This window comes from Serinus canaria, chromosome 2, assembly GCF_022539315.1.
Source record: "Serinus canaria isolate serCan28SL12 chromosome 2, serCan2020, whole genome shotgun sequence".
NCBI classification, from domain to species: domain Eukaryota; kingdom Metazoa; phylum Chordata; class Aves; order Passeriformes; family Fringillidae; genus Serinus; species Serinus canaria.
In genome coordinates this window covers 117,158,607-117,185,252 of record NC_066315.1, presented here as the reverse complement: position 1 = coordinate 117,185,252, position 26,646 = coordinate 117,158,607, and the positions used below count along the sequence as shown (strand labels likewise).

Genomic DNA, 26,646 nt, shown 5'->3' with positions numbered 1-26,646 from the left:
GCGGTGGCTGAGGGGCCGGGAAAGACCGGGGATGGAGGAGCTTGCCCGGAATAGCAGCCCCGGTCCCGCTCGGGTCGGGTCCCTCCCCGCGGGCTGGCCCGTGAGTGGAAAGTTTCCCCGGAGTGACCTCTCATAGTACGCGCCCGCTAGGAAATCTCATTCAAGTATTTTTGTCAATGGGGTGGGGGGGGCATCCTGCTCCCCGGCCCCCGGCCCGGCTGACGTCACTGCAGAGGCGATAAATATCTGTTGATATAATTGGACGTGAGATTTGGGGTTGCGATAGCGAAACTCGGCCCATCGCCGCTCCGACGGGCCCCCATGATTTATTCAGCAGTAGATCGGGGCACGCAATCGGGCTGTCAGGGAGAGCGTCAGCTTATTAGGCAAGTTCTGCGTGATTCCAGGAGAGGGTCTAAGCTATAAAAATCCCGCGCCCCGGCTCTGATTAGTACCAAATCTGATCCTAAGTTAGCCAGGAGCCGGCTCCGAGGGAGAGCGAGAGGAAGGGACGCCGGGCACCGCCGAGTCCCGCCGCCGCCCGCCCTGCCCTGCCGCCGCCGCTGCCCCCCCAGGTAGGTGCCCGGCCGCGCCCGGGCGCGCAGCGGATGCCGTGCCCTGCGCTGAGCGGGGCTGAGCGCCGCGTCCCGCGGGATGCGGGCAACTGTCTTGGCCGGACAGGGAGCGGGGAGGTGGGGAACGGGCGTTCGAACAGCTCGTGGGGAGAGCCTCCCCGCCATAGGCATCCCACGTTCCCCCCTCGCCCCGTGTGGGTGAAGAGGCGCGGGTCGCGAATACGAGTGGACGCTACGCAGGGGCTCAGCCCAGCCTGATCCCCGGGAGCCGCTGCCGGGGCAGATCGGAGCAGCCCCGCGGGGCTGTTCCGCGGGGTTGTTCTGCGGGGAGCGGCCGCCGCGACGGCGCGGGTGGACGGGCCGGGCTGAGCGCGGGCGGGGGTGCTGTGCGGGGAACGGAGGGGCGCGGAGCGGCGCGTTTCAGCACCGGGACAGCGGCGGCGGGGACGCCCTCTCCCCGGCGGCCCTCTGCCCTCCCCGCCGCTGCGGCTCGGCTTTGTAACCCACCCCCCGTCCCCCGTCTGCCCCCGCAGGTTTGGGCCCCGATCATGAAGATCCCGCTGCTGGTCTCCACGGGAATCCTGCTGGTCGCCCTCCTGCCCTGCCAGGAGTGCAGAGCTCTCAGCAAGAGCCCGGCACCTGCCCCTGGGGCTCTGCACCAGCCAGATTTCTTCCAGCAGCAGCGACAGCAGCAGCAGCAGCAGCAGCAGCAGCAGCAAACTCTGCCCGTCCTGCTCCGCATGGGAGAAGAATATTTCCTGCGCCTGGGCAACCTTCACAAGAGACCCGCTGGCTCTTTCTCCGCCTCCTCCAGCAGCACCAGCCACCTACAACCCGAAGCCTCCGCCAGCAACTTTTTCCGGGCGGCGATTCAACAGCTGCAGCAGCTGCCCGAGCGCTCGCCGGGGAACCGAGAGGACGGAGAAGCCGAGGGTGAGGCAGTGGAGAGGGAGAAGCGATCCGAGGAGCCCCCTATTTCTCTGGATCTGACTTTCCACCTCCTGCGAGAAGTCTTGGAGATGGCCCGAGCCGAGCAGTTAGCGCAGCAAGCTCACAGCAACAGGAAACTGATGGAGATAATCGGGAAGTGAAACGGCCCCTCCCCGCCTTGCCAAAGAGATTCCGCAGTTAGCACAAGAATAATTACACCGTCCGATGTACCATAGTGCTGCTCTGATGTCATCTCTTTATTTTTATATAGCTTTAAACCTAGAAGGGCGTACTCCGAACAGCCTCTGTCCCTTGACTAGCATGCACAACCGTGTACCAAGTGCAGAAACACGAGTGTCGTTTGTAACCTCCCTTACCTTTATTTATTTCTCCATTTCCCAGTTATTCTAGTGCCATCGCTACGTAGGGATGTGTGAGCATTGGAAGAAATGGTGCCAAGAAGACAGAAAACTTTTCTGTTGGGGGCAGGGAGGTGGGAGGGGGAATCTCTGTAAGCTACTTTCAATCAACTTTTTTTTCCTGTAAACATTTTCACAATAAAACATCTTTTCAGCGCTCGGTCGATTTGGTTGTGTAAGAGAATGTTTAATATTTATATTTTTAATAAAAGCTGCAAAGTAAAGATGCCTTGATAGACTTTCTTGCCTAGACGCCTGAGGGCTGCTCCGCCTCCCTCAGCGCTTACCGGGGCGGGGGGGCACCCATGGCCGTGGACACCCAGAGCCGTGGGGAGCCCTGGATGTCCCCCGGGGATGTTTTCCCCCCCGGCCCGGGGAACCCCGTCTCCGCGGGCTCTCCCGCAGGCGCGCCCCGACGCCGCCGGCCCCGGACGGGGGCTGCCCCCGCCGCCGCCCTCGGCGCAGGCTGCTCCAGGGAACGGGGTGTCGAGGGCAGATCGGTGCCCCCCAGAGCTGCCGAATCCCACCTCTGCAGCCCCCCGAGGGAGCTGCCTGGCTCCTGCCGCTGTAGCCGGGATCGGCGGGGAGAAGCGGTGGGAAAGCGGTGAGGCGCTCCCGCATCTCTTTTGCGTTTTCGCATCCTCCCCGCACCCCAAAGGGGCAGGTTCCTCCCTGCTTCGGCTTCCCCCGTTCCCGACGGCCGTGCCCAAGCAGGGTCCCTCCCAGGGACTTCTAGGGAGGCTGCAGTGGGTGTGGAGAAACTTCTCGGGAGGAGCTGGGGGAAATCTCCAGGACGACTGGGAGAAAATAGTAAATCCCTCACCCCGAACTAAATCCCAGGGAAAAGCTGCTCCAGCAGCCGGAGGCGATGCGGTGGCGGGGCTGGGCGGCGCTCGTTCTGGGCTGTGCGAGTTCCAAAGCTTTGAGCGGAGCTCGCCTGTTCAGCCTCCAAAACTCTCGCAGGAGTGTCTTCCAGGGAACGTTCTCCAGAGAAAACAGATACCAACGAGGGCCGGTAGCAATGGGTGTCCGGGACAGGGGCTGACCCCACACAGCCTGCTGACCAGTCTGCACTGCCAGCTCACCAGTCCTGCTGGGACACAGCGCAGACTTACGGCCCCACACAGACCCCTGCCAAAACAGCGCAGTGAGGGCCTGGCTCGGGGATTTGGGAAAGATCCACATGTAACCCTAGTGCAGGGCTTGACACCTGGTCCCCTAGGGCACCAAGCACTCCCGGCAGCCTGCCAATCTCTTAAACACTGCTGAGTGTTGACACCCTGCTCCCAGTGACAAAAACCACAGAGTGATGCCTTCAGTACAAGTTGTAGAGACTCTTTTAAGACACGAATTTGATTTCATTTGATGGCTCAACATCTGCAATGCACACGGAACAGGACAGTCAGCATCTGCCTTTTCTACAGCATAGCACAGGGGCTTCAAATTAAACCTTGAGTGAGTACCTGTGACCACCTTATTGCACCCTGGTTTCACGTAAGAACATGTCCCCTTTTGTACACACCCCGATGGCTGAGAAGACAGGGACACAGGTTACAGCTGGACAGACTGGGCAGCACTTCAGCAACTGCCCCATATACTCAGAGCTGTGTGGAGGTCCTGGCCAGTGCTCTTGATAAGTGTCTCTTCCTCACTCCTGCCACTGGGAATCTTCCTTACAAATACTGTGTTTCTGCAAGCGTCATCTGTTGTGGTTTAGTAGGAAGAGTAAGTGCAAAGGAAGAAATGGCAGCTTCCTTCTTCCCTCCCGTGTTCAGCCTCCGCAGCCTGGGAGGCACCAGTACTGTTAGACACAACCCTGACTTGGGGCTGCCAAGGACATGATAGTGTCACTGAAGTCACCAGCACTGACAAGCGGGGATGCAGGAGGATACCAAGGAGAAGCACTGTTTTGGCAAAGGGTGCTACTAGAGAATATCATACCAGCATTTTAGCTAAGAACATTGGTGAAGTGTTTGCACCTACATGGGGATGTGCCAACAAGTGAGTTACAAAACACTAGCAGTGCTCAGCCTAAAGCTGTAGTGATGCTTCTTCCCCCTTGGAAGCAAGAAAATATTGGAGAACACTCTGACTACAATACATACAGTAATTGTCCCCATGCTCCCCTCCCTCTCAGGTCTGTCAGTTCAAGGGTACGGTGTGGAGGTCAGCTGAGTTCCTAGGAAAGAAACCTGCTCAGATGCCCCTTCCCAGGCCAGTTTCTTTGCTGACTGCAGCCAGGCTGCCTGCGCTCACGGTCCTTCTGAGGAGAAGCACACCAGAAGCCAGCCAGAGTGAGTCATCACTCATTCAGTGAGTTCAGCCACGAGAAGGAGAAGACATGACGAGCCGGCTCGTCACCCCTCTCACTGCTCACAGGAGCTTCCTCCACTCGTCCTTGAGGGTATGGCTCAGAACCAGTCTGCAAAGGAAGGAAAGGCTGATAAATGGAAGAGGAAAATGTGAATTGCATTAAAATCCAGAAGATTTCGCAACATGCAGGGAAACAGAATGAAGTGGGAAAGATGGGAAAAGGCAGGAAGCATGGAAATTTGGGAAGTTAAGACAAGACTTCTAACACCAAAGAAGTCAGAGGCACTTTTGCCATGACCAGTGTCTGAGGAAGGATTATGCTGGGTGAACGTGTCGCATCTGTGCAAAGGGCTTAGTCCTGATTTGGACCTCTGGAATATTATTGCACTGAAGGTGATAAATGCCTGTTCAGAAGTGATCCTGAGCCAGCTTGGCTTGTGTAGCTGGGCCTCCAGATTGATGTGAACCAGAGCCAAATGTTATTGCCAGTGCATTGCCACTCAAAGTGATACTTGTTCTGCTGTTATGAAATCTGCCTTGGAAGTGTTTTCTTTTTTTTTTTTTTTCCTTTTTCTTTAAAGTTTTCTAATATTTATTTCACTTCAATTTAACTCAGACGAGGAACAGGAAATAAATAATACAGAGATATAAACTTCAGTTTATATCCCTCTTTTTTTTGCATAGGTATCCTACACATACAGTAGAAAAAGGAATCTGGACATGCATACTGTAGCTGCTAATAAAAGGAATTTCTAAAATTAGTTGAATATTTAACAGACCAGTGTAATAGGCAGAAATATTTTACTAGTTCCAGATCCCTTTGGCAAAGAATGAAGATTGCTTTGTGACAGGATCAGAAATCCTATTAAAGATAAAATAAATAAAAATGGGTGATTTGCTAGCTAAGGAAAGCCTTGTGTCTTCATCATTAAAACCACAATTTAACTTGCAATATACAGGAGGTTTTTCCCCTTTGTATTCCTAGATGCACACATACGTTATTGTGCATTCCTAAAATTAAATCAACCACGCTGCCAGTCTTTGTGCAGGGTTTTAGCTTACTTTGGAAACCTCAGCATGATCTCAGGTGAACTATTTGATGCCAACATACTACTCAACAGAGGGCAAATGACAAAGTAGTGTCCTCTGAATTCCAACATCTCAGTCATTTATAGAATTGTCCTAAACCAGAAAGTTGCTTAAGCAGTGTTGCTAATAGATACATCCAGGAACAAACATTGAAGCAGGGATGCTTTTGAGGAATTGAAGCATGGGATGGATGATTTTACTAAGCATTTTTCTAAGTACTTACTGTTAAAGTGTACTACAAGAATAAGTAAGAACTAGTGGTGTGCTAAGCATAAATTAGTTGGGCTTCATTCCAGTTACTACCTATTTCAGTGTCATCAACAAACAAGACAGCATGAAGGTATGAAAAGAAATAGATCCCTGTTTCTTTATTTGTATCTAATTGCAGTTCACAGTGACATTTTTGTCAGTATCCTTGATTGCTCTAAATTGAAACAGTCCTATTAATTTCAATGAAATATTATCTGAGAAACTGCTTTACTACTTGAAATATGGATCAATCTTTGACTTAGATTTGTATTTTCAAAGCAAGGCAGTCATTGCTACTTACTGCAAAACCCAAACAGGCATCTTGCAGAAGAAAATAGCATTTGCTTGCTAACTTTATGATGTATTTTATGGAGACCACAAGCATGGTGAAAACATGGGAGAAACATCTGTCTATTTGAATGCAAAAGCCCATTTCCAGCAATGCTGGGGAGAAGGGCTGTCTCCCCGGCTCATGCAAAAGCATGGCAAAGAATTGGGCCCAGGAGGCCAGATCTTCAGCTGAAAGACAGGTAGCTAATTGAGGCCTGATTATAGAAGATCTGCCTCTCAGCCCTGGAAAGTGATGATAGCAAATCTTTCAACCTGACTACAGTAAATACATGGCTAGACTCTCTGAATTATAAGGCTTTTGGTGCTCTCTTCATCTTGGTAGATGCAGGAGCGTAGGTGGTTTATTAGTCTTTTGTGATGCTGAAAATTTTGCCTTTGTTTTTGGATGGGCAGTCAGAGTGCCTGGACTATCTAAGAGTAATTTTGAAACTGGTTGTACAGTTTTGTGCACCAAGCCCTCAGCAGTGTGTGTAAGCAGGCATGGTCCTCACTTCTCACCCTGTAAAAGAATAGGACTGGCAAGAGGTTTAAACACAGTTTCTGGTTTTTGGGTTTTTTTTTAAATTTTAATCCACACTGGTATCTTGCCATTTCTTTTCTTGTGCAAGAAAGGCTTCCTTTAGCACTTTCACTTGCTATTCTAATCAGCCACTATCCAAAAATTTACAGCAAATCAAGACTAAGTTTGAAGCAAAGAACTATCTACGAGTTTAAAGTTATGCTGAGTGTTTCACAGGATTTGGACCCAATATATGAGAAGAAAGAAAGCACAATGCAATGACTTAGACTGGCAAGCTGACTGCATTACCCTGTTAACCAGCACTGCTGCTACTGCATTTCAAGCAAAACAATCTTTGTCTGCATCACTGCCAAAACCGTATTTCATAATGTGTTAACTCCTTCATATTTTGCTGCGATGACATCTTCCCGTGTCAGCAAAACAATGTTGGAGCTCCAACACATTCCCACTGGGTTTGGCTGGGTGAAGCATTTGCTCCCTGCACCTTGCTGCGCTCAGCAGGCTGCTAGTCTGCAATACCTCGATGTGCCTTTCCAAAACCAATAATTTTCCATCACGCCCAGCCAGGAGTGAAGCAAGCACAAAACTGACAGTAGGGCCATTACTCGGCTTTTAGGCTTGTGTTTTCACACCTGTGACACTTCAGTGTTTGTCTCTGAATCACACAGTGACTGAGGTATGCTCTCTTCGTGTAAGACATGAAACCATCAAAAGGTGCCAGGAAGAACCTTGTCCATGCTATTAAGTCCATTCTTCTCTTCCAACAGTAGCCCACACAACTCAGAGTTATACAGTGTGCTGGAATTGTCCAAGAAAAAGATTCCAGCTGTAGATTTCACAGAAAAAGACCTGGTTTGAACCAGGCTGTGATTGTGAAAGACAATGCAGAAGCAGGTCATTGGGATTGAGGCCTCTGACCGCTCTGTAGGTCCTTGTAGTCTCATGCTGGATTATCTTGCTCTCCCTGTTACTGCAACCCTACTCTGCTCCCAGAGAAAAGCTCAATGCTGAGCATGGCACAACCCTTGCCACATGCCTTTAAGACAGTCCAGATTCAACACTTCATTGTGTCTGTCCATTGCTATTAGGTAACTTGTCAAGCTTCTACCTGAGCTTTATCTTTGCCTTGGCGATCTCCTGGGTAGGAATTGTTTTTCACATTACTAGAATAACAAGTCCCAACCCTTTAAGTCCCTAAAAGTAATAAGGAGTAACTAAAGTGTTTACCTCAGATTACATTCATCACATTAGGCCAATGCTGAGAGAGTGCTGAATACTTACACTTTGATTTATGTTTTCCCTTGTGGTGTCGAATGACATCAGATGGTGCTTTCAATAAGCACCAGGAATTTTCACCAGGCCAGCTCATGAAGTGGGGAGAGAAGTATACCATGCATGACTGATGGTTGGTTTTGTTTTTCCCATAAGCAAAGTCCAGGCTGGAGTTTACATGTCAATTCTATGGAGGTGCTGAGCAACCACAACTCCCACTGAGCAGGCATTCAGCACTCCTCAGCATCTGGCACGCTAGAATTTGCAGGAATAAACAGTATAAGGATCTCAGAGTTGAGCCTGATGAGTCGTTTCAAAGTTGCAAATATTCAGCATCTTTCAGTATTTGCTTCCTTAAGCAGGACTCTACTTAAATCTGTATTGGGTTCTTGTAAAAGGGTGTGGAGATGAGCAAAGAGGTCAGTGGGATGGTTTGTCATAACATTTTCATTTATTAGGTCCCAGCAGTTATCCTATTTATGCTGGGGGAAAATACGTAGTCTAGACCTTTTATATATTTGAAATACAATGAAGTCTACACATTGATTTCTGCTTTACCAGCACTAACCTCAGCAGCCTTTAGGTACAAAGGCTGGGATCTGTACTGACAAACTTTAGTCATCCAGCAACAAGATACCCACTCAAGCAAACTCTGTTCATCCCCTTAATGGGAGTGATCAGAGAAAGGCACAACCAGAGGGTGATTTGTCCCATCTTCAAAGAACTAGATTGCTCTTCGGAAGTACCTGTTTCATTCTAGTGACTCTACAGACACTCGGGGTGACTGGATTAGACTACATCTGGCGTTTAAGCAATTATACAAGAAAGATTCCAGGCAAGTATTTCAGGATATCAAAACACTCCTTGATAGGAATTCAGAACTTTGACTGCAGTATTATTTTACGAGATCACTCCTAAATTTAGGAAGTGGGAAGGAAAGGTGAAGGGCTTAACGGCTTCACAATCTACACAACCTATGTGAATGTTTTCTGGAGCAACAATGCTACCCAAAGCAGGTTCTGTCCCTTGGGTCCACATTCACCTCTTCCTGCTTTGGTTCCATGGTTCACTGTCCATTTGCATTGCTGCAGCTCTTTGAAGGGCTGTGCTAAGAATGGGAATGTCACTGGAACAACATCAATTTTTTATCTGTTTTTTTTGAGGTGAAGGAAGATATTTTTAAACCTGGATCATTTCAATTATTTGATTTTCAGCTCAACAAACAGCTCCCTCAGCACAAACGCCCTGTAAGTGGTGGCATCTGGGAAGCAATAAGAGGCAGGGCTATTTGGCAAAAAACTCCTGAATCATCTTTTCTGCCAGAGGAAAAACTGGATCCACACCCTTAGAGACACATGTACTACCCCAGTGCCTTTGCTGCCTCCTCTTTATCCAGCAGGAGAGCAAGGGTGTGAATTTGTTAGAAAGTGTGGGTCTTGGAGAGAGAAGCAGTGAAAATACAAGTTTCTTGCTTCCAGGGTTTCTCTAGCTTCAGAAAATGAGCTAGAAATTAAATTTAATTCCAATTTTTAGCTGGTTTGTTTAGAAACAACCCCCAATGTTGACAAGAACAGGCACAATTAAAAAATGCTAGCTGGTTGCAAAGCAATCACAGAATCTGTAGGCTATGTTTGTCTGCCTCAAATGTCAAGTGTTACACTTCTGGCACTCAACACTTCCAGGCAGCGGAAACAAAGGGAGCACAACAGGTTATTTTTAAATAGTTTAAACTTTAGTTCAAGCGTTTTGTTTTCATATTTTTATGCAGTCTAGCTCCTTCAGCATAACACCTGGCAGCTGTCATGTATATCACAACAATATTGTTTCAAAGCTAAGGGGCTGCTTATTTTGCATGGATCTTTTTTATCAGTGGGAATCAACTGAGCATTCTCCAAAATATTTGCTACAATTACCTGCCACAGAAATACATAAGGTAGCAGATAAAATTATATGCACAGACAAGCTCCATCAAACACAGAACTAGACATATCACTCTCTTAATAGTGGTCAGTAATGAATTTTAAAAGTCCATTGGGAGGAAATGCCTTTCTTCAATAGATCTACTACATTACAATTAACATTATGTGGATAATGTTTAATGCAGAGTCTCTTACATAATGATCTCAAAGCGATAAAATATATTCCAGAGGAAAACAGCCCAACTGGCTTATTTTGGTATAGGTTCCATGCATCTCCCATGGGACATGGAGGTCCAGACACTTGAACCTGTGGCGGAAACTGCATTAGAGCATGGTGTGGGAGAGCAGCTTTCTTCTCAGCATTACCTGGGACAAATGACATACAGTTCCCCTATAAAAGTCACTTATTTCTTTCATAACTCAAAGAAGAGAAGACAGAAATAACATACTTTTGTACTTTTTGCCTCATTGCTGCACCTCATTGATCCAACTTTTTATTGAGAGTAATTAACTACACGCTTGCATGAAACCTAGTCCTCCTACTGGCCAGGAAAATGAAGGAAACCTAAGAGGAGAGTCTTAAAAACCTGTGAATATTAAGCCTGCATGATCAGAACAGTCTGTCCTGCAACTATCCACACCATTCTTCATTCCTCTCAGAGTGAAGGTTTTTTTGGGACTTCCTGATCAATCAGCCTTTTACCATTTCTGCTCACTTCCAGCCCTGCTGGAGAGCTGTCTACCAAAGGAAGGATCCTATTGAGAGGCTGCAGGAGTTAAGTGCTGGTCACGTACTACACTGCTGGTCACCAGTGCCAGGAAGCTACTCATGAATACCAGTTCTTCCCTCTTCCTCCTACTGCTGCTTTGTCACACAAATAGATAGGAATTCAGATTAACAAGTTAAATGTGAAGTAAAGACCTTCCAAGAACTTTTCCACTGCAGTAATCAGTCTAATCCATGTTGCAGAAACTTTGCTATTAGCTTTCAGGGAGAAGTAGCAAAAATAGTAGTGGTTTAATGTCCTGTCTATCTCTGTCAGGCAGTCTTTCCTTTAAATAATGTGGACTTTTGTATTTCAAAGCTTTTTCTTCCTCTGCAAATGGCACTTATGGAAACCCAATGAATGACACAGTGATAGTTCAGGCTGTGATTCACCCTGGAGCTCCATTTGTGGGATCAGATAACAGAGGCAGCATAGCTTTGAGGTGTGTAGACATACACATCCCATGCTTGGAGGCTCATCCCGTGCTGCTCACATTGTGAATGACTGACTGCCCTGGGCTCTCCTAAGCCTGCAGGGGCTGAGAGTGCTGTATGTGAGCTGTGGGCACAGCACAGCTTCTCTGAGAGACAAAATCAGTAGAGGTGCAGGATAAAATCCAGATTGTCAGCTAAAGCAACCTGTTGCCGTTCCTTAAAGCCACCACAGAAGAAAGAAGTCTTGGCCACAGTTACAATTTTTTTCCCTCATCAGCTGTTGCTGCTACCACTTTTTCTTTGTGTGCTCATTTTTCCATGTCTCCAGTTGCCTGAATCTGCTCCTTACTGCAACCACAGCAACTGAAGCTGTTATCCAAGCTATGACTCCGCTCCAAAACCCCAGAATTGCTCAGAGAGTAGCACTGTGATTTCCCAGATGGATGTCTGTCATGTCAAATCTCACATTGTAATCTCTGCCTGCCCGTTAGCAATGCTGGCCTGCTTGCACAGCACTCAGCCAAGTGATGAGCAAGATATTAAATCAAGTTTCCTTCTGTCCATCTCACACTGTTCCCAGGTGAAGTCCAAGGAAGCTGTGATAAATTCTGCTCCTTAGAGCTTTGGATTCAGTCACAATTATTGACCAGGTATTTACAGGGCACGGAGTCACTGTCACCAGAAGCAAGCTTGGAACTGACCTGCATCTGGGCAAGCACCAGCTATATTTTTCTTTAAAAAGAAATTTATTTATTTTTTAAAATTAAATTTTGAATTTGTGCATTAATATAAAGATGAATGTATTTTAAAAACAAATATTTTGCCAGATTTTGAAGAGGCTCATCAGCACTAATGGGGGAAATGACAGCTATATTTTCTTGGTAAGGCATTTTGTAATAGAATAAGTCATACAGCAAGTGTTTCATCATGAACAAAAACCACTTCTGTGTACAGAAGTGCTGAGCCAGGAGTGCTCTGAATGACTGATCTGTATTTCGATCACCACCTTCAGTGGCTGAGATAGACTCAGGCAGATTTTATAGGGTGCTCTCTAAATTGAAAAGAGCAGTAAGAAATTCAGATCACTTGTCCCCCAGGACTCTGAGCTCCTCATTCTCTGCTCAGTCAAAGGCATGATGTCTCTGTTTGACATCTGTAGCATGGTTTGAACATTGCAGCACCTCTTGGCTGGCAACCAGGGATAACAGGGTTTTTAATTAGTCACTGGTCTCTTACTTAATGAACTGAGGATTATTGCAAAGATGCCAGGAATATATATCACCTGAAAAGAGATACAAGATCGAATCACCACTGTTTGATATGTCTGTCTCCCCATTTTCCATTTAATTTTGGCTGCACATGGTCTTTATCTCCATTTTAGCCCCCCTGGTCTTAATGTCCATTTTAAAAGCACAGCAGGTGGGCACTGCAGGGTGCTGCAGTCCAGGCCCTAGCCTGCTCACAAGCCTGGAAACCCTGCAAATGGAAGGATACCCTTCCCAAACACAGGGGCTCAGGCCCAGGAAACTAATTACCACCACTGGGATTTTCAATCAGATAGGTGGCATTTAAATGTTGATGTGTCTCTACTGCTTACAGGACTATCGGTGCTGCTTTCCAGAGGCGAGTGAAGGGCTGCACTGAAAGCCTGGGCTGTCTCAAGGCCATAAGGTAACTAAGCAAATATCCCAAAAGCAGATGGTTTGTGTAGTTGTGACATACATCTACCACAATGTGATGTAAACCAGTAACAGTTCATCTGTGATTAAGAAATATTTTTTGTTTACATTCTATTTTCCTTTCCAAACTCTTTAACAATGAGCAGAACGAGTGATGCTTGGAGGAGGAGGCTGAATGGAGGTAGAATTCAGTATTTAAATGAGCTAGTCACAGGAAGACAATGTCTAGGTGAGCCTGGCTTTGTATTAATTTCAACAGGAAAAATAATTTTGTCCCAACTGTCATTGTGGAGATCCTTTTACTAGTAATAGACTGAAAAAAATGAAATATCCATAAATCAGATGGTATCTATGACTCACCAGACAAACAGCAGAGCAGACTATTTGAGGGAAAACTTCAGGTGGAGTATTTGCCACTCATATTAATTATGAGAAACTGTTGTCTGAAATCTGGTCTTAATGCATTGCCCTCACGACTCATCACTGCTGTCTCTGAATCACCCAGATAATTCTCAAAATTAAGGGAGAGGGAGGTGTTAAAAGAGGAACAATCAAGACTTTGCTGATCTCCTCTGCATGTATTGCCAAACTGAGGGGAAAAAATTCACCTGAAGCACAAAGTCAAGAAACAAAATGGAAATTTACCACCAACTGAACATCAGTCTGAATGGCCACAGATGTAGCTGCTATCACTGAGTCCCAACTCACTGAGTCAAACTACCGAGAAGCAAAGGCAGAATTTCTTGATTGTTAACTGAGTTTCTTGCATCTAGCATTTGTTCAAGTACAGGCTGAATTCTCCCGTCCACACCCCCCACACCCCCCAGTGAAATTTAAGAGATGTTTAGGAAGAAGATTGAAACAGAGTTTGATTTGGGCTTCTACACCACCTGATTCAAGGGTCTCCTACAAAAAGCTCAGCTTCATGGAGGACAGACGACTCATTTTTCATTCAATCACAGATTTTTTAATGCAACAGGAATAAACCCATCCATTTTCCACCTAAGGAAAGGTAAAATACAGGTATATAAAGACCTAGATTGCAAATATCAGGTTGATTTTTGCTGTCTGCTTTCCTGGATCTTTCATTAGCACTAAACACATTTGTTGCAGGGAGGAGAGAGCCTTTGTAGCAGCAGCTGGTGACTTGGAAGAGAGCTATCTGGGCCATGCCTGTGGCTGATGCAAACAAACTTCTTGTTCTGCTCTGGGGGAAACTGGGGGAAGGTGTGTTGGGAATGGAGACCCTTAGCACCATTCCTGCAAGATCTAGCCTCACAAGACTGCCTTCTCTTGAGCAAGAAATCCCTCTTGGAACAGCTGGCTTGAAGTGGGTGCTTGTCTTCCTCACCTGAGCAGATTGGCAAGACTGAGTTTCCAATTTGGAGAAGAGAACTTTTCTTATTTGTGTTCTGCTGCCATGCTTGTGCAAACATGCCAGAGCAGCACTGTGCTAAAATGTGGGACCATGCCTTTTATACCCTAATGGAAAAATGGAGGTATGTGAGCAGAGCACAGTGCAATCTCTTGGCCTTATTTTGGTTTTCAATGATCTTATTTTGTCCATGTTGTCTGCACATTGACATGACAACCGATCAGCTAAAACTTAGCTAAATACTGACCTCTCTGATGTGATTTAAAGCTGTCTCATGGGAAAAAAAAAATGAAGGATCACCAGCTGAAATTGAAGTATTCAGCAGCAGGGCAAAGAGAACTACAGTACATGAATACAGAGAAGACTGTCCTTATGGTAATTCTGGCAGATGGCATAAGGTTGCAAGAAAGTAATAGAAAATTTTAAAATTAATGAAACAAGATTAACATAGGCCATTCCATTAGTATTTCTCCTCCCAAACAGTTCAGTCCTGATTATATTTTATATCCTCATGGAATTAAAGCACTGTATTTGCTGGCTGCAAAGGGAAATTAGATCAGGCTACTGTTTGTGGATGATTAACTTGCATTTCATTTCAGACTAAATGTATACACTGGAGTCCTTTGGAGCCACAGACAGACTCTTTTCTTATGGAGAATTTGAGGGAACAGGATGCAGGGTCCAGCACTTCATTTTAGCTGAAATAAACTGGGTAACTACAGACTCAGACAAACAAAGACCTTCATGAAATCTTACAAATTTATATGGTTTCACTGCATCAGAGATGTTTCCGACAAAATAAGATTAGGGAAAGTTGTGGGACTCCAAGATCTGTTTCTCCCATGCACTGGAAAGGGCTGCTTCCTAATGTCTGTGTCACCCACCACTAATACACCCCTCCCCATGGAGCCAAGGCAGTTCATTGATGCTATTTCTGCTCCCCGTGCTGTAAACATTTGCTGCTGGTTGTCATCTCCCGAGGTTTGGATCTCCCCAGCTTCAGACACCGAGCAGAGGCAGCTGGGCTGGGAGCAATGTCACCTCACACTCAGCAGGCAGGTGGGAGAGGTGCCAAGTGAGAAGCAGCAGCTGCTGCTGAACTTGCTCTTACTGGAGATGCCTCTCATTCTCTGTCAGAGGCAGAAGCAGCCTGTGGCGACCACACTGCTGACTTAGGCACTCCCCAAAGGAGGATGAAGCTGTCTGATGCAGCATTACCTATTTTGTTCATGCTGAATAATCTTCTTTTGGCCTTTCTTACACCAAACAATCTGCACACCTGTGGGCTGTGGCTCCTGTTGCCTTATCCCTTCTCCAACTCTCTGGAGGAAATTTATAGATGCAGCAATACAATTTCTTAGAGTGAAATGACCCTTAAATAAAGTAAATGTTGGGAATTAATAGGGGAACTGATCTCTTTTTGCTGCTGAAAAACAATGAAAACCCTATTGGTGCATTCTATTAAAAGAGCCTGAACATAAGTGATATGCTGCTCTTATGATGACAGTCATGCAGATTTATATTGCTATAATAAATAATTATACAGTTATTAAAAGTAATTTTGTTATTTGACTTTCGGGGCTTATCACACAAAGGAACAAGGGCAGTGACCTGATCTTTCATATGAAAAATGAAGACACATAAACTGTCTAACCAGCCACCTCACTATGCATGGAGAATAAAACCATTTTTATGCAAATAGAATCTGAGACTAAAATGTCTTTTCCCTTCACCTCCTTTCTACTTCATTAATAAATAAATCATAAAGATGTCACTGGAGACCACATAGGAAGAGGCCTCAAATGGTAGAAATAAGAGCTTTCTGCCTTTGTCTATTTTTAATTTTAAAAGGTATTCTGAATTTAAAAAATAAAGAGAGGGGAAAGAAAGCATGGTGCTCTTCACATGGCTGATTTCCCAGGAATAAAAACAACCTCTATGTCCTTTAGTAATAATACAAGTTTTCAAAAACAAACACAAGTAAATAAAGATTAAACTATGGTCCATGAACTTAATTGAGATTCACATTGTCCAATGCTCTTCAATTTCAAATTACTGCCAGACAGTGAATCTTTTTGGCTAATTTATGCAACTAAAGTGTAGATGATAACTTCTTCCCTCTCCCTTTTAATTATTTTAATTGAGAGATATTCTTCTGTTATAGTGCTGGAAGTTCTGCACACAAAAGCTGAATAATAATTTGTCATTTTTCATAGATGCTCCATATCATGTAGAGTGCTGAGACCACGGTGCAGAAAGTGAGCAAAGTCAGTCATCTTTGTGTTGAAGAATAGATCAACATTGAATTTGTCTGTCATTTGAGCAAATACCAGAAGCTAACTACAGCTGGTTTGAGTCAGGTTTTTGGTTTTCAGTAAACAACATTAAATATCCCAGTTGTAATACAGAATTCTCTGTACATCAGTCATATCACACTGAAAATTGAACACATATGTATGTCTTACCTAAGAGGGGCACAAATTTGGAGCTAGAAGATAATCATGGATATTGTCTACCAAAAAAAAGGGGTTACTCCAGAAGAGATGTTATGAAATAGTTAAGGTTTAGATTACAGAGTTTGTATTTGGGACAACTTCATTTGGTAGTGAAGTTCTTAGTCCTTGATCTTGTGGATATTTCAGCTCTTAATTTGACCTAAGGAAAAAATCCTTTGTCTAGACTAGGTGGGATTCCTGCAAATGCTGCATTTCAGGGCCATGATTGGTGCTCCATGTTCACTGGGAATGTGCAAGAGGTCGCTTTGAATAGGCAGTGGGACCTGAAGGGAATGTGTGGTGTGCTGTGTGAGCTGGGGTGTGAGGGGACCCTTTCCACTATGTCCATGGGGACCTCTGGAGAGTGGGGCTCGAGCCATCCACCCAAGGCAGCACAGGTGGTTTGCTTTCTGTGGTGATCCTGGCAGCAGGATTATTCAGTGGATTTGTTTTCCTGACCTCAACCTCTCTGATGCCAATTATTACTCTCCAGCTCTTCCTCCCCTACTTGTTGGACTGAACAAGCTTGGTGTTCTTCACATCTGTCAACCAACAGATTCTCCATCCTGCTGGTCATCTGAACAGCAACTGAAATATAAGCCCATATATCTATAAGAGTAAATGTCTCTTTTCATTTTGAACCAGGGAGATGCAATATTTAACCATGCAGGAGTAAGCTGAAGGGTGGCATTTGTGAGGAGGAAGAAATGACTTAGGCAGCTTGTGTTGTGAACTAGCATGACGTTTTTGGATAGGAAGGGGAAAAGTCCTTTAAAGCTGTATAGGAACATCACCAGATACACTATTTGAACTGTTAGTTAATGGTAAAATGAAATATTTCCTACCCATGAAAGTACAAATCATGTATTGAATCAGATTCCAAAGACGATGTAGTATGATAAGAAATGCCAAAAGTGTTATGCAGAATGCTAACTCCTGTGAGAAAATAAGAAGAGTGCTTCACCAGTGTTGTCATCACATGAAGTACTCATTATCACTATGTTCCATGAAAAAGCTCTGTTTCCACAGCACTTTTCCGTTATATACTTTAATTAGAGGAAAGGAGTAAATACAGTGGTGTGAAGAACATCAGCTGGGGTTTTAAAAAAAAAGGAATATAGCACTTCAGAGTGGGTTGAGTAAAATCACATGCAGGAAAAATACGAAGTTGAAGTTCACATAACTGAAAATGATCACTGCCCCATGACAGCAGTCATTTCCTTAGTGACATAGATACATCTCAGCTCAGAACCTTAAATCTGACCACAGCATCATCTCATGGCATCACCCTCACTCCGGCACTGTGCTCTTCCCATTGTTCTGCACATTTCTGCTTCTTGTGCTTTCCTGTCTCTTGCTGTGTCTCCAGCCCATTGGCAATCCCATCCTCAGCTGTTTCCCCTGCTCCTTTCTCCCACATCTCCAGAACCATAGGCTACTCTGCTCGAAATCCTCCTCCTCCTTCTAAATGCCAGTGTCACCTGTGATCTGGGAAAATACTGAGATGCAGCACCCCCAAACTCACTTGCCAACAGGAACTGACATCTTTCCTTTGCGCCTGTTTTTGCTCCTGATACTGAAGAAAGCTGGGTACCAGGCTGCTGTTGTTTTTCAGACAGCTGCCCACATCAAACACAAGTTTTGATCCTTTTCTTCTTGCTGGGGCTGAGGGACGCAGACCACACTTAGGCAAGCTCCAAGGAAATTAACATAGAACAGAATTTACCTACTTATGGTGAGGTTAGGCTGCCTGGTCATCAGTGTAACTAATAAGAGGAAACAGCTCTTAGGAAAGCTAAGAGGAAACAATAAATTTCACTGTGAATTTACTTTTTGCTAGCTCATTTGGAATATACTTAGAAAGACAATGTCATAGTAGATTTGATAATTTTAAAGTACTTTTTGTTTTAATTCCACTCAAATATTCCCAAATAAAACCCTGACTTGAAAAATAGCCACTGAAATTTAGTGGTCAAATGTTGTTTTGTTAAGAAAGTCAGCAAAGTCAGACATCAAATTCAAGTATCACTGACTGAAACCTCTAGCAGATGTTCTCCTTTTATCATAGCTCTGTAAACTCCTTCTCCCAACTTTTTGTCTGGAACATGATTGTTTATTGTCATACAATTGTTGACTATATAGCTGCCTATGTCTGCTATATAGTCATCTCCAGACTTAAAGGAAACAGCATGAAATCCTTAGTACCCACTTTTTCTTTCTCTCTCTCTCTCACACACACACACAGACACACACACAGTCTCCTCTCATTGCACACATACAGGTAATTGCTTTATTAAAACATGCAGCTAGAACCTGTAAATTACAATGGTTCTATTTACAGATTGCTGCCGATGGGCTGGTCACCAGACACTCCACCAGGAGCAGGACCTGGTGTAGTGTGCAAATCCTTGCACAGCTCCCTCAACTCTGTTCCTTGTATCTTTGGGCCATGTGGAGTTTGTATACATGTGCTGAAGGAGGAATATTCGAATACAGGTTATACCAACCCTAATATTGTCCTTTTAAGGAAAACAACCTCCTGTACTCAACACATTGGTATCTGTTATCCCATAATGCTGCTGGGTGTCTAACACTGAACTGAAATGTATTATCTTCACACTCTCTTTTAATCAAGTCTCAAGAATCCTTGGAGCAAACCTTGGATCTGCCACAGATCTGAACCCAGGAAATCACACTCCTTACTGAGAGACAACCAACCATGGCTCTGGGTGTTAGCATAGCTTCATGTTCACATGGGGAAGCACTCCAGGTGCAGCCACAGAGCTGCAGAAGGCGAAGCCAAGCCATAGCTGCTCAACCAGTCACGGTAGGACAGCACATACACAGACTGTCAGCAGGTGATGAGAGTAATCTCATGCACAGGATTTCTCTGCCACTAACACATGCAAATATCTGATGTGTAGCGACATCACCGGCCTCTCCAATTGCTCCTGTGCATGAATAATTTGGGTAACAGCTGGCATAAGCAAGGTGCACTGGCAGGTAAGCACAAGCAACCACCAGCATGCTGCTTCGAAGCTATTGTCAGCCTGTCACACATTGAACCATCTATAAATCCAGTCTGTGCTGCTTTCACATTTTTGAAATTGCTCTTATTCTTTAGCATGCAGAGGAAAATGAAATCACATTTTCCTTAACAATTGCTGTTCCCGCCTTGCTGCACGTCCCAGCCCTCTGCGGTGACTTTGGGAGCACTGACCTTGGACGTCGCTGCAGTGGCATTACTTTCCTTACCACTCCCTGGTGCACTCTCCTCAATTGTTGCTGATGTCGGGGCTTCTGCCTTCTTTGCACTTGTTTCCAGAGAAACAGGAGTCCCTACTTTCCCCAGCCCACTCACCGGGGTTGAGCTTGGACTGCTTGGTTGCCGTGGCTGGGACTTATACCAGCTAGGGTAAAACAAGGGATCCGTGGTTTCTGCTGTGGCCGGCACTTGAGTGTCAGACTCAGGAGTCTGTTGGGAACCACTTGGTGTCACAACAACATCCTTAATCAGGACAGATAAAGAGAAGAACAAGCAGAGTGCACCATGTTACCTTCCTGCTGTAGTCACATTGTTCTGAATGTTGTGTTTGTTAGATATCACTGCAAGGCACAGTTTTGTCCTACTAATATGATCTGAAAGAATTGCAATCAAAATGCAAAGCAAAAGCAACTATCATTTGAATAATACAGACAAGAGAAAGGAAATAAATGAACCCAAAAACAGAACAGGAAGGTAGAACTAGCTGGAAAGGGTGTGCTGACTGAGAAAGGAGTGAGCAATGGGCTCCTCAATTCAGATAAACCCTCAATTCAATCCTAAGAACTTAAATTCTGCATAAGAGTCTCATGAACCCATACCAGCCATGAATGACAGGTGTAGGTAGTACCTTCAAATGGCTTGTTGGATTTTAGGTTAAGAATAACACTTTTGCCAAGCAGTCTGTTGATACAAGCAGTCAGAATAAAGGGAATATTGGAGAGAGGCATTTGCCCACCAGCCTTGCCATCAATGCTGTAAGCCAAGCACTATTGCTCTGCCAGGAAGAGGAGCAGCCAGATGAACTGCACCTCTCTACCTGCATCAAGCTCTTGGGGTTTCTGCACACACAGTCTGCTATCACCACTGCATTTTTGCTTTTCCTTTTTACACCAGAAGGCAAAAACTCAAATACAGGTATCCTCCACACCACAGCACCCACATACCATGTCTGACTCCATGCCTGACTATCTCCTAATGGCATTTTAAATATTCTAGAGCAGCATGCTGTACCTTTCTCACTTTAGGCTTAGAAATTAGAGAATTCACATTGGTGGGCAGAATTGCTTATGCCTAGTTCTTGTTTGCAAAAAACCCTGCATCAGTTAGGGAACACAAGTTTGGTTAAGTCAGTGCAAATCTTCAAATTTTGATTAAATCAGTAAAGCCTGATTTAAGAGCATCTTCACATGACTGGTGAAAACTCACATATATTTTTAGATCAAAGAAAGAATGAATCTACAGCCTTAATTTTCACTTGTTTTATGTGGGAAGCTTGCTACAATCAAAGATCCTCTGTGTGCTTTCTTGCTTTCACATAGGCCTCCTCAAATATATTCACAGCAGCCTTTAGCCCTCAGCAACTTCACTGAGTAAGCCATCTAAGAGAAGAATTTGCTAAGTTAATGGTATGCAAGGCAAACTAAAGTAGCACATGAAGTATATTTTTTTATGTACATCTTTTAGAATATGCAGCAATTATGGTCTCATTCTAACCAAATTCCCTAAGAAAAGTGTTGGCCTAAAATATTCACACCCTGAAAATGTTTGTAAGAGGCAGTTTCCTCTCCTATTTGGTGTATGATATTCCTGCATCTAGCTAGACATATCCCAAGGATGATCAGAGCAGAAGGCAGCAAGCGCCATTCACAGAAAACAGATTAGAAGTATAATCTAAAAACTGGTGGTGGAAAGCTCCCTAAATCCAGAGGGAATACCAAATTCTCTTGGTATAAATATTTTAACAATCATCTCATTTATAACAGTTAGTCTGAGTTAAATCACAGCAAGCAGAACACTCGTCGTAATGCACTTAACTCCCAAACTTTTTTATTTATAACTTATGCATCCCATATATATCTTAATTTATCTAGCAGCTAATTTTTTGCTTATCAAATGACACATGCACATGTTTAAGTAAAGTTGCATATATGTGTACAAGGGCAATAAATAATTTTGCCCTCCAGGGCATCGACTCCCTTAGCCCTGCTCCTGAGTTATGGTGCCCACAGGACACAGCTGGGCATTTCTGGCTCTGCCAGGTGCACTCAGCAAAGCTGGCAGGGCAGTGAGGCAGCGGAGACATTTACCTGACCAGCTGGGGCAGCCAGCACTGGTGCTGGAGTGGGTTCAGCCAGGGGCTCTCCCCCTGCACTCTGTGCTTCAGGGTTCTGCTGAGGTGGCTGTGGTGCTCCCTCTGACCCTTCCTCTTCCACCTCTTCCTCCTCTCCCTCTTCTCCTGATGACTCTGTGTGGACTTCACCCAAGCCTTCGCCATCCTCTGTCTCCTCCTCTTCTTCTTCTTCTCCCTCCTCCTCTGATAGAACATGTGTAAAAGGACAGGATGAGCACCATGTGAAGACAGCTTCAGTCTTTAAGTAATTAAAAAGCCATTTGCAATTGCATGGCAAAGTCACTGACAATCTTCTGCCTGGCAGAGATGGTGGTGGTGAGGAGCCTGCTCCCACCAGCCTGGACTTGGCACTGCCATGGAGCTGCCAGCTTTGGGGCAAGGAGGACACTGAACGCACATGCTGGTTAAAATCTTAAGCTGGCCCTTTCCATAGGAAGGAGGACAGAAATTCCTGTCAATGCAGTTATCCTCACAAGGAATGTGTACTACAGCCCTGAACGCTTTGGGGAGAGGCTGCCTGGGATCTGACACAATCTGTCATGGAAAAAGTCCTTTTTCCAGTTCTAGGTATATGTTTGTTTTCATGCCATTGCAGCTGTCCTCATAATTCTTTACTGGGTCAGTGCTTTGAATGCATGACTGGAAGTTTGAGATACCAACATGCCTAAACTAGACTGTCAAACTTGGTCAAACCATTGTTTTTGTGCCATCTGACATATCCTGTGGCCTGCAGTCATGGCTCAGGTTGTTTCCAGAGGAGGGCCTCTAGCACTGGATTTTCTTTAGTATAATCACACTAGTTATCTTAAAAAAATTGCAGGCCCATCCTAGCACTTCAGAGAAATAAACCTGGATTTGATTATAATTGATACATAATGCTCTGGTTACATTTTGGCATAGGAAGACATATCTGATTTGAGGTTTCCTACTCAGTATCACCATGTGAATCACACACAGCTGCTATATAAAAAGAAATTTTGGTGAAATAAATTACATACCTCTGTCAAAATCAATTTCTCGTATTATTTTTTCTTCTCTACTGAGGTTCACTGTGAATTGGTTCATATTCTCATACCCATCCTCTATTTTTTCCATTTGAAATCCTTTCGAAGCTTCAGCAATTCTAAAATAGAGATTGGTTATTGGTATTGGGTTTGAAGAAAAATTTATAAATTGTAAGTGATTATAAAAAACCAAGAGTCTCAAGTTTAAGTACTTACTTTTGTAGCAATGTTTTGGCATTCTGTGGAAACAAAAAAGAAATAACTGACTTCTTATATGGTTCAATTTTTTCAGAGATTTTATGCATTGAGAAATAATTTTTGCAATGGCAGCTTTTAAAAGCACTAATAAGGATTTCATAAGTGACAGCCATGACATCCAGGAATGAGATTAAATTTGGATGGTAATTAGTATACAGTTGAGTAAACCTTTCTGTTCTTCAAATATGTTTTAATTAAAATGGGAATATGATGGGAGATATGCACAGTTGGTAAAAAAAAAATCAAATGGAAATATGGTTTGTTACCCTCTTTAGTCACAGCAACTACATATTTGACTATGCATAGATATATCTCCAAGGGCGCCTTTTGGAGATACAAAATTCTGTTTGTCTCGGAAGAATATTGTCATCTTCAAAGGCAATTCTTTGATGAAAGTAAGTGTTGGCTGTTTTATTTTGGTTTTATTTGTGGTTGTTTTGGGTTTGTTTTGTTTTGTTTTGTTTGGTAGAAAATATTCTTCCAGCCTTTAATATAGAGGAATTGTAAAATTGCAAGACAGAAATTCTACGCCAATGAATTCATTAGATGGGCTGCTAATGGTTCCCTACTCATCTCTCTTATATTTACAGTAAGGAAAAAAAAAAAGTAAAGGTATCAAAACGTAGCTTAGCACACAAATTATTGAAAAGGTAATAATTTTGTCAATTTACAAGTGAAACCTGTAATTCTCAGAAGATCATGTACACATGTACATATTGTCCCACCACGGTATTGGTGGGAAAAGAAAGATTACCTGGAAAATGTTTGAATTCCTATTTCTTCTAAGGGGACCAGAAATTCATATAAAGGATAGTATATTTTGTTGCAAATAGCAAATACTCATGTTCTTGATTTGGATACTATTCACAAGAAGAATAGTAATTTGTCTGAGCTGATTCAGGTGTTTAAAAAATGAGTTTATATACATGTTCACTTAAAGACAAACTCTGAATGAGCCTACAATTGAGAAATGCTTAAATAATACATCAATAAACCCATCATTCTTTTTCTGTCTCTATTTATGGACTTTATACCTGCAAAAACACGGCCATTTCTGGTTCTTCCATGAACTGGATTCCTGATTCAACCAGTTTTGACACAGCTTCCAAGTGATCCGCATACTTCTTCATCAGGGAGCGGACGTGTTCCAGTTTCTCCTCTTGGGTTCTAGTGATTATTTGTGTCATCTCATTTTTTCTTTCTTCCAGTACAGAATAGAGATAATCAAATTTTTCACACAACTGTTCTTTCTGTCGTTTGCAGCATTCCTGTGAATCATTTGGTTTATGTTAAACATGTTATGTTCTTAAAAGGGTTTCTATTTTTACAGTTACTTGGAAGCATTTTCATCAAAGAAATTCCTCTTTCTGAACAGTGCAAAGGATTCTGAATGACCCCAGAGACTTTTATAATTTTCAAAGTCCAAGCTGTTGGAAGAAAAGTTTAAAAACTCTTCTCAAACTCTGAGTTTCAAGCCACTGAAAGCCCCCAAACAGGTTATTGTATAACTTGCGAGTCTGCTAAAAAAAGTAAAAAGGTATTTATGATGTCTGTGGTGATACATCAAAGTCTGCAGAAAAAGTAAAAGCTCCCACCGTATTAGCAGCTGGGTCCATTTGCGTGAACAGAATGGTTTTAAAAGGAGTGAGCATCTCAAACAGCTCTGGAGAATTTTCTTTTTCTGCCAGAGTACCTGGAACAATCCTGGCTGGGCTTGATTTTCACATACGCCCTCTTAGACTCTATTTGGACAAGAGGCGTCCATTATATTCCATTTACTGTGCACTGAATGAGGTAGAGGTTCTGCAAAGAAAATGGGGTGTGACAGAAGCACAAAGACAAGAAGGAGGAATCAGATTCCAACTGTATGTTCAGGCACTGATTTTCACATCGTTTCTTGAGACACTTCTATTGTCCCTCCAACCAGACAGCAGCATCTTTCACTGAGTTAGGAGGATGGGTTTGATGACTGCTGCATTGAGCGCGCTCTCAAAAGAATAGACTGCACTTGTGAAGGAGGATTTATGGGGAGGAAATGGGGGATAGATTATATATAATATCTAAGGTCTACCAAATAGAAGTACTTGAGTCATCTATGTGCCCCAGGGCATGACTTTATTGTGGTTAGACCTTGTTGTGGATGGTGGTGATTATTTAAATCTCTTTCCTAGGAACTGAGGCTGAATCGATTTCTCATCTTTGTCCCTTGAGGCATGATGCTGAGATTCTGGCAGCACAGGATTATTAACAGCCCCACAGAACTTTAAGTAGTGATAAGACTTACTATTCACAGCACTTGACCAGAGAGGATTCCACTTTTTTCTTGACTTTCAGCCAGAGCTCATTCCTATAAGCGGTATCATGAGCTCTGTATCATTCAAAGGAGAAAGCCTTTCAAAGATCTGCATTTGGCTAAAAATCACTGTCTACATGAGGGTGGAGAGGGGATTGAATGCACATCTTGATGCATTGACCCAAGGATCCACCTCTGCTTCCCAATGAGGAAGGCTAGGCTAAACAGGCACTCCTTGCAGGGGGTGCAGGCTTGTCCTGCCCTTCTGGGAGTCTTTGTCACTTCCCAGAAATTCCTGATTAGCTCAATTACAGGGTGGGGTTAAGGAAGTTTTCAAACCAAGTGGGTCAGGTTTCTGAGTGTCCTTCTATGTTCAGACCTCAAATAATCTTCTCCCACTCCTCTCCTAGCTTTCTCCCCATGAGATGTCATTCAGATCACTTGGAAAACAACCTTAATTTCGAGACAGGTGTGTGCTATCTTTGTCATTTGACACAGGACAAATGTTAGGGGAAGAAGAACAAGCAAGTGATAGCAGGGTGCTCTGAGAGATCCTTCCCTGTCTTTAAGCACTAATAGATAGTATTTCCTGCCAGCAGATATTACAGAGTTGTGAATCTCATGAGTGAGAGTGCAAAACAGGTTTCTAACTGCAAATGCTGAAATATTTCTGAAATATTCTCTTTCTGCATAAAAAGTTCCCATATGAAGCCTCTGCCTGATGGAATTACTCTAATCAGATTCCGTGTAATGAAAGAGGTTAACAAATACATGACTTTGCATTCTAAAAAGTTCTCAGCCTTTTTGTTTTTTAAAGCACAGCTACACCAAAAAGAAAGGAGTCCTTGCTACTGAGCATGAATCTCACTGCTTGTTCCAAAGGACCTGTATTGACTGGTCTATGCTCTTAGCACTTGAAAAAACACTGTAATTTTCCCTTGTTGTTAGACTCATTTACAGAGCTAAACAGAACCTAATTATTGATTATAGTTTTCTGGTATTTAGCATTTTAAATTCTGTTCTCAATTTTCAGTATAATATGCGAATTAGGTCGACTTTTCAATCAGTTAAAAGCTGTACAAAAGTATTTTTTTGCTTTTCTGGTTTTTAAGGTTAGACAGGAGCAGTGGCTAAATGTAGAACTGTAGGCTATTACTTCTACCAGCTAAAAGTAAAATGATAATGTATTTTCTGCTAAAGCAGATATTTATGGTTCTCTACAAAGTGTTAAGCAGAAAGAATAGACAATCCTGGATTGTGTTATTTCCATGTGTAAACATTTCTGAGTTCCAGCTGTAATCTCTTGTC

General features: G+C 43.8%; 2 protein-coding genes across 3 annotated transcripts in view; one reads left to right on the top strand and one right to left on the bottom strand.

The window, feature by feature from the left end:
* The first annotated feature begins 249 nt into the window (after window positions 1-249).
* On the top strand, window positions 250-2,090 carry CRH (corticotropin releasing hormone). Its single transcript, XM_030232244.2, has 2 exons — window positions 250-575; window positions 1,109-2,090. The coding sequence occupies exon 2, from the start codon at window positions 1,124-1,126 to the stop codon at window positions 1,664-1,666; it is 543 nt and encodes a 180-aa protein (XP_030088104.1). The 5' UTR covers window positions 250-575; window positions 1,109-1,123; the 3' UTR covers window positions 1,667-2,090.
* A 998-nt stretch (window positions 2,091-3,088) lies between these two features.
* The window catches only part of TRIM55 (tripartite motif containing 55), a 36,085-nt gene continuing 12,527 nt past the window's right edge, over window positions 3,089-26,646 (bottom strand). Inside the window, exons 5-10 of one of the 2 annotated variants that reach the window (XM_018910663.3) lie at window positions 24,080-24,313; window positions 23,004-23,026; window positions 22,782-22,906; window positions 21,740-21,966; window positions 19,608-19,895; window positions 3,089-4,346 (exon numbers count right to left, since the gene is read on the bottom strand). In XM_018910663.3, coding sequence (XP_018766208.1) covers window positions 4,227-4,346; window positions 19,608-19,895; window positions 21,740-21,966; window positions 22,782-22,906; window positions 23,004-23,026; window positions 24,080-24,313 — 1,017 coding nt within the window. In that variant the 3' untranslated portion in view covers window positions 3,089-4,226. Of the gene's footprint in view, window positions 4,347-17,085; window positions 17,324-19,607; window positions 19,896-21,739; window positions 21,967-22,781; window positions 22,907-23,003; window positions 23,027-24,079; window positions 24,314-26,646 lie in introns of those variants that run through there. The other variant, XM_050970870.1, reaches the window with a different exon arrangement.

Coding starts and splice junctions, on each gene's coding strand:
- CRH (XM_030232244.2), top strand. CDS start 1,124: ATGAAGATCCCGCTGCTGGTCTCCACGGGAATCCTGCTGGTCGCCCTC.